The 11,969-nt window shown below is 44.4% G+C and overlaps 1 protein-coding gene across 1 annotated transcript in view; it reads left to right on the plus strand.

Annotated features, from left to right (window-relative positions):
- LOC138822710 (synapsin-2-like) overlaps positions 1-11,969 on the plus strand; it is a 112,606-nt gene that overhangs the window by 65,735 nt on the left and 34,902 nt on the right. Inside the window, exons 2-4 of the mRNA XM_070015582.1 lie at positions 4,032-4,089; positions 5,445-5,536; positions 8,180-8,336. Of these exons, the coding sequence (XP_069871683.1) occupies positions 4,032-4,089; positions 5,445-5,536; positions 8,180-8,336 (307 nt within the window). The remainder of the gene's footprint in view (positions 1-4,031; positions 4,090-5,444; positions 5,537-8,179; positions 8,337-11,969) is intronic.

Consider the following 11,969-nt stretch of genomic DNA (forward strand, 5'->3'; position numbering starts at 1 on the left):
GAGGAAACCAGAGGGCGTTGTCTGAGGAAGCTGGGGTCCCTATGGACTGATTGCTTGGTACAATTATGAGGGTGTTTCTGGGTGCATTTTGTACATCTTCTCATCCCCCTTCAATTACTGGATAGTAATTTGAATACCATCATAGTTACATTGTTTTTCACTCTGGTGTGTTACAAATGAACAACACATTTTGTATGCTTTAAAGCCTGCTAAGTAAACTTTTTATCTAGATGGAAATAACCTCAAACTACCAAATACTCCCCTTAAGGAAAGGGCTATAATTAATTCGTTCAAGGGCCACTGGGCACCTACTGCCATATTTTGTCCTAGGAGCTGAGGCAGTAAACTTCCTCTTGAGGAGCTTTGCTCTAGTACAGAAGACCTGAAGAAGACTGCAGGGTGTATGGGCCTGATGTGACTTAGAGATGGGAACTGTTGTACTTAGAGCAGTTGAGAAGGCACATCTGAGTATCTGTCTACTGTTTCAGCATTTATTTATGTTTTCAGATTCAACCATGTAGGTTTCATGCTTTAGATAGTCCTTACATACATACAGTTTCTCTTGTGGACACTAATGGTGCAATAAGGCATGAGTACACAGTTTAAGGCCTACTCATCTTTTGCTATTATATATATATATATATATATATATATATATATACACACATATACGTAAATAATACATATGTGTATAATACATATATGTATATATGTATATATATACGATTTCTCCTCAGCATAGGATTCGCTAATGTGCGTTACCTAAAGCCTTGTTGCTTTTTTTCTTTTTTAATTTTTAGATGCTCTCTCTTCTCTACCTTCTAGGGACCCTTTTTTGCCTCTAGTAAGGGACCTTATCTGCCACAGAATCTCTTATAGGATTCTGTAGTTCTCTATTATATTGTTTTTAACACAATGAGATGTCATATGGAAATATTAGATTAAGATACACTTAATCAGACACAGTTAATTATGCATTAAATATGTGTTTATGCTGGTGTTTAGTAGCTTTTGTTTTGTTTTTTCCCCCGCTTCTAGTGAAAATCAGTTTGTCTTCATTTTGAATGCTGTTTTCTAAAATTTTTTCACAGTGCTTAACTTTGAATGATTCATTACCCAGTGTGACTTTTCACATGTCGATTAAACTGCAAGGCTTAGTTAAGGGCTATTTCAGCACATCTAATAAGGTTTCCGACTACTTGCAATAGTTAAGGCTGGTTAAGATGCAAATCATGACTTTATTTGTTTGCATATGGCAGTGTAAGGTGAGAATCATGACTGAAACTGGTGTGGTGTTCATTGAAGTGGGAGCTATGTCTACAGGCATTCCCAGATTCATTAAACAGCATTTTAAAAACATACACAGCTGTTTCCTTGCTTTAGATTGTTGTCCTGGACACCTTTCCTAGCTCCAGTAAGGTCCGTGTGCCGCAGAATCCAGGATTCTTTTGCTCTCTAGTATCACTTCCCTGTACTCCTCCTTAACACAATATGAGATGTCATAGATGGAAATATTGCTCAGAGGTATATTTACTATAGCCAAAGTTAAATTATGCGTTATGTGTGTATGCTACTGTTCAGTAGTTTTTTAATTTTTTCCTACTTCTAGAACATATAATTTTTCTTAAAAAATAAAATTACACTACCTCCCTCCTTAAATACCTGAAATCAAGGGCCAGGAACTGCACAAAATGTGCTCATTATCCAGAAGAGGCTCTGTCCCATCTGCCTGCTGTCTTGGCTCTTTTATTATAAGACTGTGGCTCAGCCAAGAGAGGTCAGTGACCTGGGCCAGGAAGCACAAACTAAGATTTCCAGCAGGACAGATTACCTTACCTTAAGGAAAAGGCATTAGGATTGCTGGGGAGTGGTGGGGGTGGAGGAGAGGCCTGAAAACAGTCTCATTAGCCAGCTTGGTCAATGGGCAGGTGCAGGAAGTGGCAGATAAACCCAGCCAAGTTCTATTCATGTACTTTAGTACCACTGCTTTAAACCTGCAAAATAAGCAAGTGAGTTGAAATACTTGGCAGCATGTGAACATGTAGATGTAGATTCTTCGTTGTAGGCTTAACTCATATGATGTGTTCTGTGATCTGTTCATGTCATTTAACTTCTGGGTTTCAGTTTCTCCAGCCGTCAGATGGGCACAAACCCTGTCTCTCTCAGCTCTCATTCACAGAGTGGTGAGAAACAAAATGAGTTGAGAATGTACTTTGAAAATGCAAGGTTCATACAGAATCAGTGGAAGGTTATTATTATCATCCCTGAGATTTACCTCACAGTAGAGCTAATTTTTAAGACCAGAAGATAGTAGGAAGCATCAGAAAAACATTCTTGACAGCAATGTAGACATACCTCTACCAATGGAAGAAAGCTACCTTGCGGGACATTTACTCTAGTTCTCACTCTTTATAATCATAGACAAAGACCTACAGAATCCATCATCTGCCAAGCAGGGATAGCGCCACGTATGAGCAGAAGAGCAGTCCAAGGAATGGCACATGCTACGGCCGCCCGCCTGAGGGGCTTGCTGAGCTGTGAATGTTGATCAGGGTCTGGAAACAAGCTGATGTGAAGCTTAGTAAGGAACTGGGGCAGAGGTGGGGGGATGGACTCCAGTGATCTAGCTCCAGGATGGCCGAGTGCCTCAGAGGAGCAATTTCAGGGTGGCCAGGGACTTGGATAGGACAAATGACAACTTCCTAGAACGGGCTGTTCCAGAGTCCATAGAGAAAAGGAAATAGCCTGGCCTCATCCTGGGTAAATTGACAGGAACCAGGGTAGGAAGTATTTGTAGTGGGAAGGCTAATGCTCATAACATCATTAAGCCCCCGTAGAGCAGAAGGAAACTGGAAAAAAAAATTAGTGAGCACACATGGCGAGTCAGTTTTTACACCATGGAAGGGGAGCTGGAAGGAGTAAATAAGCCAGCAGGGGAATCAGTGCTGTGCGGTGGGCGGCCCAGGGTGTCACACACACAGTCCTACAGGTCTGGGTGAATGCCGTCTCTGTCACCAACTTGCTGGATGACCCCTCCACTGTGACATTTTTCTCCTTTGAATCTTGATTTCCTTCTTTCTAAAATGAAGAGCTGTCTCCCTATCTCCTAAATTGTTGTATTAAATGAAATGTTCTTGAAAGCAACTAACTTAAAATTCCTGGAACATGATGCCCCAAAACATTGGTTTATTCATTTATTTTGAGAAGAGACTCCCAGAAAACCTCTATTGAAATATGCCAGTTGGAAGTTTCAAGCACTGAAAAAGCAAGTTTGAGCTAGTTAATGGATACAGGAAAAAAGGCTCATTTGACAAATGAAAACCAACCCCAAAAAATGGGCAGAGAAAGAAAATCTTATGGGAAGAGGGTAGATTAGAGGCAAGGTAATGACGAATAGAAATAGATCCGATTTGCTCGCCAGGGGCTTCGATGCCTTACTGCATTAAGATGAGGCTCCTGGAGGCCCCTGACAAAGGGGGAAGCTGCATCACTCTGCTGGACTCATCCATCTCCAGAACTGTTAAACATTACGCCCCATTATACCAGCACCCCTCCGTCTCCTCTCCTCTTATGAGTATGAAGAGGAAACCATTACCAGAAATTTCCTTAAAAACCTAAAAATCCAAGGATAGGAAAATGCTGTAAAATTAAAACAAAATAAAGGACCAAAAACTTAAGAAGACCACGTGTCAGATTAGTCTGTTCTTTACCCAGAGCAACATGAGGAAATTTCCACTTCTAGACTTGAAAAAAATGTCAAATGCTGGGGATGAGAACATAAAATCACCAAAGCTGAGAGCAAAAGGACACTGTGGATTATTTTACAGGTGGATAAATTGAGACTCAAAGAGAGGGGATTGGCTGCTGTCTTAATGGTGTCCACAGCAGACAGTGTTAGATGCCAAGTCCTTGACCCTATTCTGCGATCTAGTGTGTGGTAGCTTCTTTTTGTCAGAGTAAATGTCTGACTTCAAATACTTCTTCAAATTGAATTTGTTTTTGTGTGTTTATGTGTGTTTTCCTTTCTGCAGGGCCAAGTGCTTTCGGGGCAAAAAAGTCCTTGGAGATTATGATATCAAGGTAGAACAGGTAAGATCTGTCTGCATCATTACCATTATCTCAGGTTTCTGACCGGAAGCCTCAGTTCTGCCTTATACAACAGTGGTTGTACTGGATTCTGGGTGTTGTCTCTTTGCTTTTCCTAGAGCTTTTTTTCCCTGCGAGGTATAATTTTGAGGTGTCTTTGACTCCTCCATACCCCCCTTACCCCCTCAAGTTTGAACTTGAGGCTTCATACTAGCTAGGCAGGTGCTGTACTACTCGAGTCGTGCCGCTAGTCCTCTTGATTTTTTTATTTTACAATTTTGGTGTTGGTATAAAGGAAAGTAATGTGACTCTTGTGGGCCTCTTACAGCAACAAATCCCCTGGCTGAAAAAAACCTCAGAGGACTGTATTTTTAGGACACTGTTCACATCTCTTGATTTCTGAGTAGTCATCTGTCTGCTCATAAACTGAATCTTTTCTTTTTCTTTAACCAGTCCTGGGGCTTGAACTCAGGGCCTGGGCACTGTCCCTGAGCTTCTTTTGCTCAAAGCTAGCACTCTACCGCTTGATCCACAGCGCCACTTCTAGCCTTTTCTTTTTATGCAATACTGAGAAATTGAACCCAGGGCTTCATGCATACTAGGCAAGCACTCTACCACTAAGCCGCACTCCTGGCCCCCTACAGTAAACTCTTGAAGGGCCCATTTTTTTACCTGGCTCTGCCCCTTGTTTTATGATAATAGGAGCATGGGCCCACTTGGTAGAAATGGGGTATCCGGTTTACATAATGTCTGTATTGTCTGTAATAGAAGTTGTTCCTCATTCATTACATAATGTCTGTATTGTCTGTAATAGAAGTTATTCCTCATTCATTACACAGTGTATTATGATTTACAGAATACTCTATCCATTTTAAATTGTTTCATACAGAAAATGGATAGAAATGATCCCATTCAGGAAATTGAGATCCAAGCAGGACAAGTAATTCACTTAACAGGGGCTATTCAGGGGCAGAACAGTAGTAAAACCTACTTATTTAACCTAAAATCTAGTGCTTAAGAATTGAAATGGAGCAAGGGGGTGTTTAGCCTGGTTCACATCTCACTCTATAGAGAAGTGACACTAACCATGCTGAGCTAGGAGTGAGAAGACCCAAGTTTGCGCTTGCCTCTAACAGTGCTAAGTTTTGTTTGTCTAGAAAAGTTTAAGGGAGGCAGAGTTTCCTCCTTAGGTAAATATGGATAATCTCTCCCACCTGTCTTGTAGGATTGCTGTGATTATTATGAAATCAGCGTGTGAAAATGCTTTGAAAACGAAATAAATGTTTGGTAGTGGGGGTGTCTCTGGAGAACTTGGCAAAGCTGGGACTTTGGAATCACTACCCTGTGTTATTTTCCAGGCGGAGTTTTCAGAGCTCAACCTGGTGGCCCACGCCGATGGAACCTATGCTGTGGATATGCAGGTGCTCCGGAATGGCACAAAAGTTGTCCGGTAAGAGCAGAGCTGTCCTGGGGCCACTGAGTCTGTCGCTAGCTCTGGCTTGAAGAGGTAGCTTTCAAGTTGAGTATTAGAATATGATGGCACTAGCGTGCAGGATGTATAGAATGTAATAATATTTCTTGCATGGAAGTGGTAGATAAGGAAGCCTTCTACCTTCCCTGAATTCTTGGTCCAAGGGTGGAGAGCACGCTTAGAGGTCACAGGATTCCTAGGAATCCTGTCTCCTCACCCCTAGTCAGTGCTGCTCTGTGCTTTTACCTCTCTATGCAATTCCCCAGGAACACGAGATTCCATTGTTCGTTTGTTACTTGTTTTGCTGTACTGGCCTTGGAACTCGAGGACTATCAGATGCCCGACTTAGCTTTTTTTGCTCAAGGCTGGCATTCTACCACTTAAGCTACAGCTCCACTTCCAACTTTTTTGGTAGTTCACTGGAGGTGAGAGTCTTGTGGACTTTCCTGCCTGGGCCTACTTCAGTCTGAAATGCTCAGATCTCAGGCTCCTGAGCAGTTAGGCTACTCAGGCTCAAGCCTATAATTACCTGGTGATTCTATTGCTTTTTTTTTCTTTTTTTCCCACCAGTCCTGGGGCTTGAACTCAGGGTCTGGGCACTATCCCTGAGCTTTTTTTGCTCAAGGCTAGCACGCTACCACTTGAGCCACAGTGCCACCTCTGGCTTTTTCTGTTTGTGTGATACTGAGGAATTGAACCCAGGGCTTCATGCATGCTAGGCAAGCACTCTACCACTGAGCCACATTTCTAGCTCTCTATTGCTTTTTAAAAAGTTTTCAGACATCTGATCTAATTCAGCCTTTTCTTTTATGTTGGTTTGCTTAGACTCACTCAGTGAATAGGTGGGAAGTTTTGTGCTTTGCGTGAGCACAGGACTCTTGGCCTTGTGCTCTTTCTATGTTACTCATTCCTAGGAACTCATATGTCTGATAGGAAAACCTAGGATTAGAATAGACATTGTGAGTGGAAGAAAATAGAAATTACTAAACCCTTCCATTTCAGGTGGGCATCTTATAGATTGGGATGTTGTCTACACAACAATTCTTTGAGGAAAGTAATGAGAATTCCAGATGGCAGGAAATGGTTTCTAAAGTGATATCCCCCCAGGAGGTCAATGTAGCTTCAGGTTTTCAGAAATCACACTTACTCTAGGAGTCTCTCCCTCCACTTCAGCCTTCAGTTTTCTGACTCTCAGGCTTCCATGGTCCAACAGGATCTGGGTCAGTCACAAAGGCTGTACTAGGAGGGGGTAATGTCTAGAACTGAAAGACAGGAAGTATGAGCTTGTCTGTTTTGAAGTAAAGACAAAAAAAATGCCCAAGTACAAAGTGAGCTCAGATAGATGCTACAGCTAAAGATGGACAGCTTTCTTCAACTGGAGCTAGAGTGTCATGGACATACAAACACATACACAAGCAGGGGGAGACAGAAAGATCCAGTAGCAAGGTGCCAAGAAGAATCTGGCAAAAGTAAGGCTAGCCTTCTTAGATGCCAGTATAGGAATTCAGGGTCCACTACCAGTCTAGAGTTCCATTCTTCTAACTGGTGAATAGGCTGAAGTTTGATCTCTAGCATGTGTCTGAAGTTTTCCAGTGCCCCAAAGGATCTGGGTCAGTGACAGGAAAAGCCTGACTGAGGGTATCTGGGAACTAAACACAGGTCCCAGAACTAGATTCAGGAAGGTTCAGAGCAACCCAAATAGACATCGTGCTGACTTGATGCTAAGTCCCTGAAAGACATTTCCTTCAGCCACAGGTATTGAAGCCTGATCGCTGAGCCTGGGTTGGACTGGGTTTGTAGGTGGGAGCTGGCTGGTTGCCTGGGCAGAGGACCAGGAAGATCATTGCACATGGTGTGAAATTTCTGAGCCTTAGAACCTTGGGGGGCAGATACTGCCACAGACTGCCTCTGGGAAGATCTCTGAAACAAAAGCACAAAGACAAGAACCCCGGAACTGCAGCACAGTTATGACTAGGAAGCTCACTGGCTAGGGGTGAAATGTGGAGAGCATTCCCATGCGTGGGAACATTCTGTATTCTCAGTGCTTCCTGCAGCCATTGCTCAACCTCAGCTCTGTGAAAAATAGTTCTATCCCTCCCTAGTGCCCGCTTTAGAAGAATAACATTGGGAACTTTGGCATGCTGGTCAGCCTGACTCCTTGCTCTCTGGGGCATGATAAGGATGTTGCCTATGTTCAGGAGTAGATTTGAAGAGTTAAAGCAAAATGCTGTAAGACCCGAGACCTGGCAGTAGCAAGGTGAAGGCAGCCTTGGATGTGTCTTCAGTCTTCCAGGCGCTGTTATAAACAGCAACTGTGCAGCCACAGAAAGATTTATATTATCCATGAGGACAAGGAAAAAGCTTTCCCTTTAGGTGTGAGGTCTTTAAAGGTTTCTTCAGACCTGCAGTATTTCTTCCTTTGAGTAAAGGGTAGTACTTAGCCCAAGGAATGAGAATTTCAGGAATCTCTTCACAGATCTCTTTTGGAAATTACCAGAACACTTTCTTAGTCCAGAAAGGAACAACAATAATAATACAGTGAGGTACTAGGTTCCTTATACCTCTCCCCCCTTTGGGTTTGGTGCTGGATAATGGAAAACCTTCCTCTGCATTCTTTATCAGGTCCTTCCGGCCAGACTTTGTCCTCATCCGGCAGCATGCATTTGGCATGGCAGAGAACGAGGACTTCCGCCACCTGATCATCGGCATGCAGTATGCAGGCCTCCCCAGCATCAACTCCTTGGAGTCCATTTACAACTTCTGCGACAAGCCATGGGTGGTGAGTGAGACAACCTTTCCCCTCCTCCCAGCAGAGGCGCCGTGCTCCCCGTGGTAGGCGCTGGCTGAGGAAGTGGGAAAAGAGCCTCTCAGGGACATTGGGGTAGAGCAGGTTACTTTAGCAGCATGGTACTGGCTGTCATGAGCTGGACGCCTTTGCTACATAGTGGACCTGTGGCCTTTCACCCAAGTCAAAGATTCTGGGAAGAAGTCCTTTCAGGTCTGTAGGGTCTGCTTTTGATTATTGGAAAGGCCTGAGCTCAGCAGGCCAAGTCCAGCATAGTGCACAAAACCCATCAGTGTTGTAATAACCGTAAAGTGATATTTATGTGAATCACACACTCAGATGAGCTGGAGGTATCTCTTTTTTTGCTGGTCTTGGAGATTGAACTCTGGGCTTTTGCTCAAGACTACCACTCTCCCACTTGAGTCACAGCTCCATTGGGCTTTTTCTGAGCAGCTTATTGGAGATAAGAGTCTCATGGACTTTCCTGCCCGGGCTGGCTTTGAACCACAATCCTCAGATCTCAGCTTCCTGAGGAGCTAGGATTACAGGGGTGAGCCACTGGTGCCAAGCTTGGAGGTACCTTTTGCGATGATCAAATCTCACCTCTTGAGAGTAAATATGTAAACTGAAAAAGGAAAGTAAGGAGTATAAAACTACTTACTAGATGGTGCCAACCTCTGAAGTTTTCGGTGTCAATTTCATGTAATCTACACTAAAACCTTACAAGGATAGTATTATTATCACTATTTTTACTTTGTACAGAGAAATAAGAACCCAAAACTTAAAAGCTTGCCAAAGTTATAAAGCCAGGATTTTTCTAGATCACCTTGTCTTTCACATAGATGGGGCCATTATGTGAAGAAGACTTGGACTAGTTATCTCTTTGTTAGCCAGGATAGAAATGTGGGCTAGCAGGTGTCTTGTGGGAAGAGAAAAGAATGAAAGAGACTAGGCTGGAGGAATGACCTGTAGTGGCTTCTGAGACACCGTGGCCTCCTCTTGTGCTCTTGTGAGACTCTGTAGCTTCCTCTTGTGCCCTTCTGAGACACTGTGGGCTCCGCTCCTGCTCTTCTGCCAACTCCAGGCTGACCCTCTCAGAAGGAAACACCTGCCCTTAATCACATCCTCTCATCCCCTTGTTTTTCAGTTTTTAACTATTATACACACTGCACTGCCAAGTGTCCCAGGGCTTATTGTGGTTTCTGCAGCTCCTCCACCACTTAGGGAGATGGAGAGGCTATTTCTTTAACCAAACAGATCTGCCTTTCACCTCTGTTCTCCATCTTACTTTCACACCTAAACACCTCTGCTATTGACTTTTTTTCCCCACCTGAACTGACAACTCTGCTGTTCTCTGGACACCATAGAAACCTTGAAGAGTGACAAACAGTGAGCTAGGAGTAAGTTCTGAGAGCAGTGAGTGGTGGTGGTTAAGAAGGGGATGGTTGTGTCTCCAAACCCCACTTGTTCAGCTATTTGCTGTGTGTAGCCTGCAGCTCCAGGGAGCCTCGTTCTAATCAAATAGCTAGAAAGGGTGCTGTGATCGAGTGTGCTGCTAATCCCAGAAGAGCATATGGAGCTCTTTCCTAGGTCTCCCCTTTCTCCTCAATCATATCGCCTTCCTCCTACTTGTTTGCAGGAGGAACACTTGCTAGAATTTGGCTCCCTCTTAGGCACATAGGGTGATGCTGCTATCATGAACTTTTTCTGGGTGATTTTACTACTAAACCTCTGTGCCTTGGGTCTTTGTCTACTAATCTGGATTGGTGGTACCTGCCACCCATTTACCAGCCTGATGCTTGTAGTCTCCTGCTGTCTGAGACCTCTTAAAGAAGCTCATTCTGTGGTTTCTTTTCCTAAACTGTGGTACAGGCCAGGGAAGGGAGGGGCAAGGGGAGCCTGTGCCCAGGGCTTTATCCCTCCTGGGATCTGGTGAGGGGTCACACTCTCACCCATTCACAAGCCCAGAACGTTGCCTTTGGCATCTCATGAGATTGGTGAGGTTCTTGGCCACACACCAAGTTCTCCCTTGAACTTCACTGAGCAGCTGCTATGCAAATGATATTCCACATGTTCTTCTCTACTCGAATGGAAATGGACAGATTTGGTAACTTCAAGGGGAGAAGGGTCCTTCTGAGAGAATGACTTTGGTTCATGTTTCTACATTTTCCTACTGTGACTGCTTACTATGAGAAGCCTCTGGTGGTTTGGAAAAGGCTCTTCCTTGTACTAGCATGCCTAGTACAAGGCATTGGCTGGGGCAGGCTAATAGATTTCACTGCCTTGTTAGTAAAAGCAGCATTCCAGAGAAAATAAGAATGCTTTCACCCCTCAGTGCTATAAATTCATCTGAATTCCTGCCACTCTTTTAGAGATGGATGTTCTCTCCTCTCTCCTCTCTCTCTCTCTCTCTCTCTCTCTCTCTCTCTCTCTCTCTCTCTCTCTCTCTCTGTCAGCTCTTCAGCTCAAGGCTGGCACTCTACCACTTGAGCCACAGTGCTACTTCTGGTTTTCTGATGGTTTATCGGAGATAAGAGTCTTGCAGACTTTCTTTCCCAGGCTGGCTTTGAACCTTGATCCTCAGATCTCAGCCTCCTGAGTAGCTAGGATTACAGGTGTGAGCCACCAGTGCCCAGCAAAGGTTGTGTGTATACAGTTGCCTGTTTTTTTTTTTTTTATAGCTTTTTATTCCCTCCCAGAGCAGAAGATTGAACTCAGGGCCTTGCACTTGCCAGGCAAGCGCTCTTCCACTGAGATAAATCCCCAACCCCATGAATTCTTCTTTAATTCAATGGATAAGTGTTTATATGAACATATTTCCTTGTTCATTGACTCAGATCCCAAACTAATTCTTTGGTCTGTGAGTGGAGAAAATAATCCTTATCAGATATTACATTTATTTAATTGGTAACTGTGTACCTGTAATCCAAGTTTCCAGGGAGGAGAGATGCCAAGCCCAGTACCTTAAGCAGAAATGGACTGCTGGCAATCAGGTGAGGAGGGTGGAGTAGGCCTCTCTGGGACCCAACTGGAGTGTGGGAACTGGCTGTCATCTTAGCCTTGGCTGTCCCTGGGCTCTGAGAGTCTGCCGGGGGCCTTCCTGGCATCGGCATGGTGTCTGTGTAACTCACCCACATGTGGGGAAGATAAAGTCCCACATGCCTTGGTGCTGTGCCAGAGCGTGGGCTACAGCAGGAGAGAGGTCATGAGGCAGAGCTGGCATCAGCTCTCAGGGGAGGCTAGAGGGCCGGGCAGAGTAGAGTCTGGCCACTCCTAGGTGGGCATCACATCTTAAAGGTTAGATGGGGCTGTGGGGAGAATGAGAGAAAACAGGGAAGTTCCAAGGGGTGGTCTTGACTGTGGAACCAAAGCATGGTGAAGACAGCAGGACACAATGGGGGCTGCTTTTCTATACAGCCCCAGCTGAGCCAGGAGCCTACCATTCCCTCTACTTCTTCAATTCTGTAACTGGGGGTGGGGTAGGAGGGGGCGCGAGGGAGGCAGGTGTGGTGTGGAGATCATCTGAAGTCTCTTTCTTCCTCCATGAAATCGTAGAGGCTTGAGAACTCAGGAATCACACTTTCAGTCCCAGAGGAGGCCTTAAGTCCAGTCACACTAGAGGGTGCG

The sequence above is a fragment of the Dipodomys merriami genome, unplaced genomic scaffold (assembly GCF_024711535.1).
Source record: "Dipodomys merriami isolate MVZ:Mamm:240054 unplaced genomic scaffold, mDipMer1.0.p SCAF_114, whole genome shotgun sequence".
NCBI lineage: Eukaryota > Metazoa > Chordata > Mammalia > Rodentia > Heteromyidae > Dipodomys > Dipodomys merriami.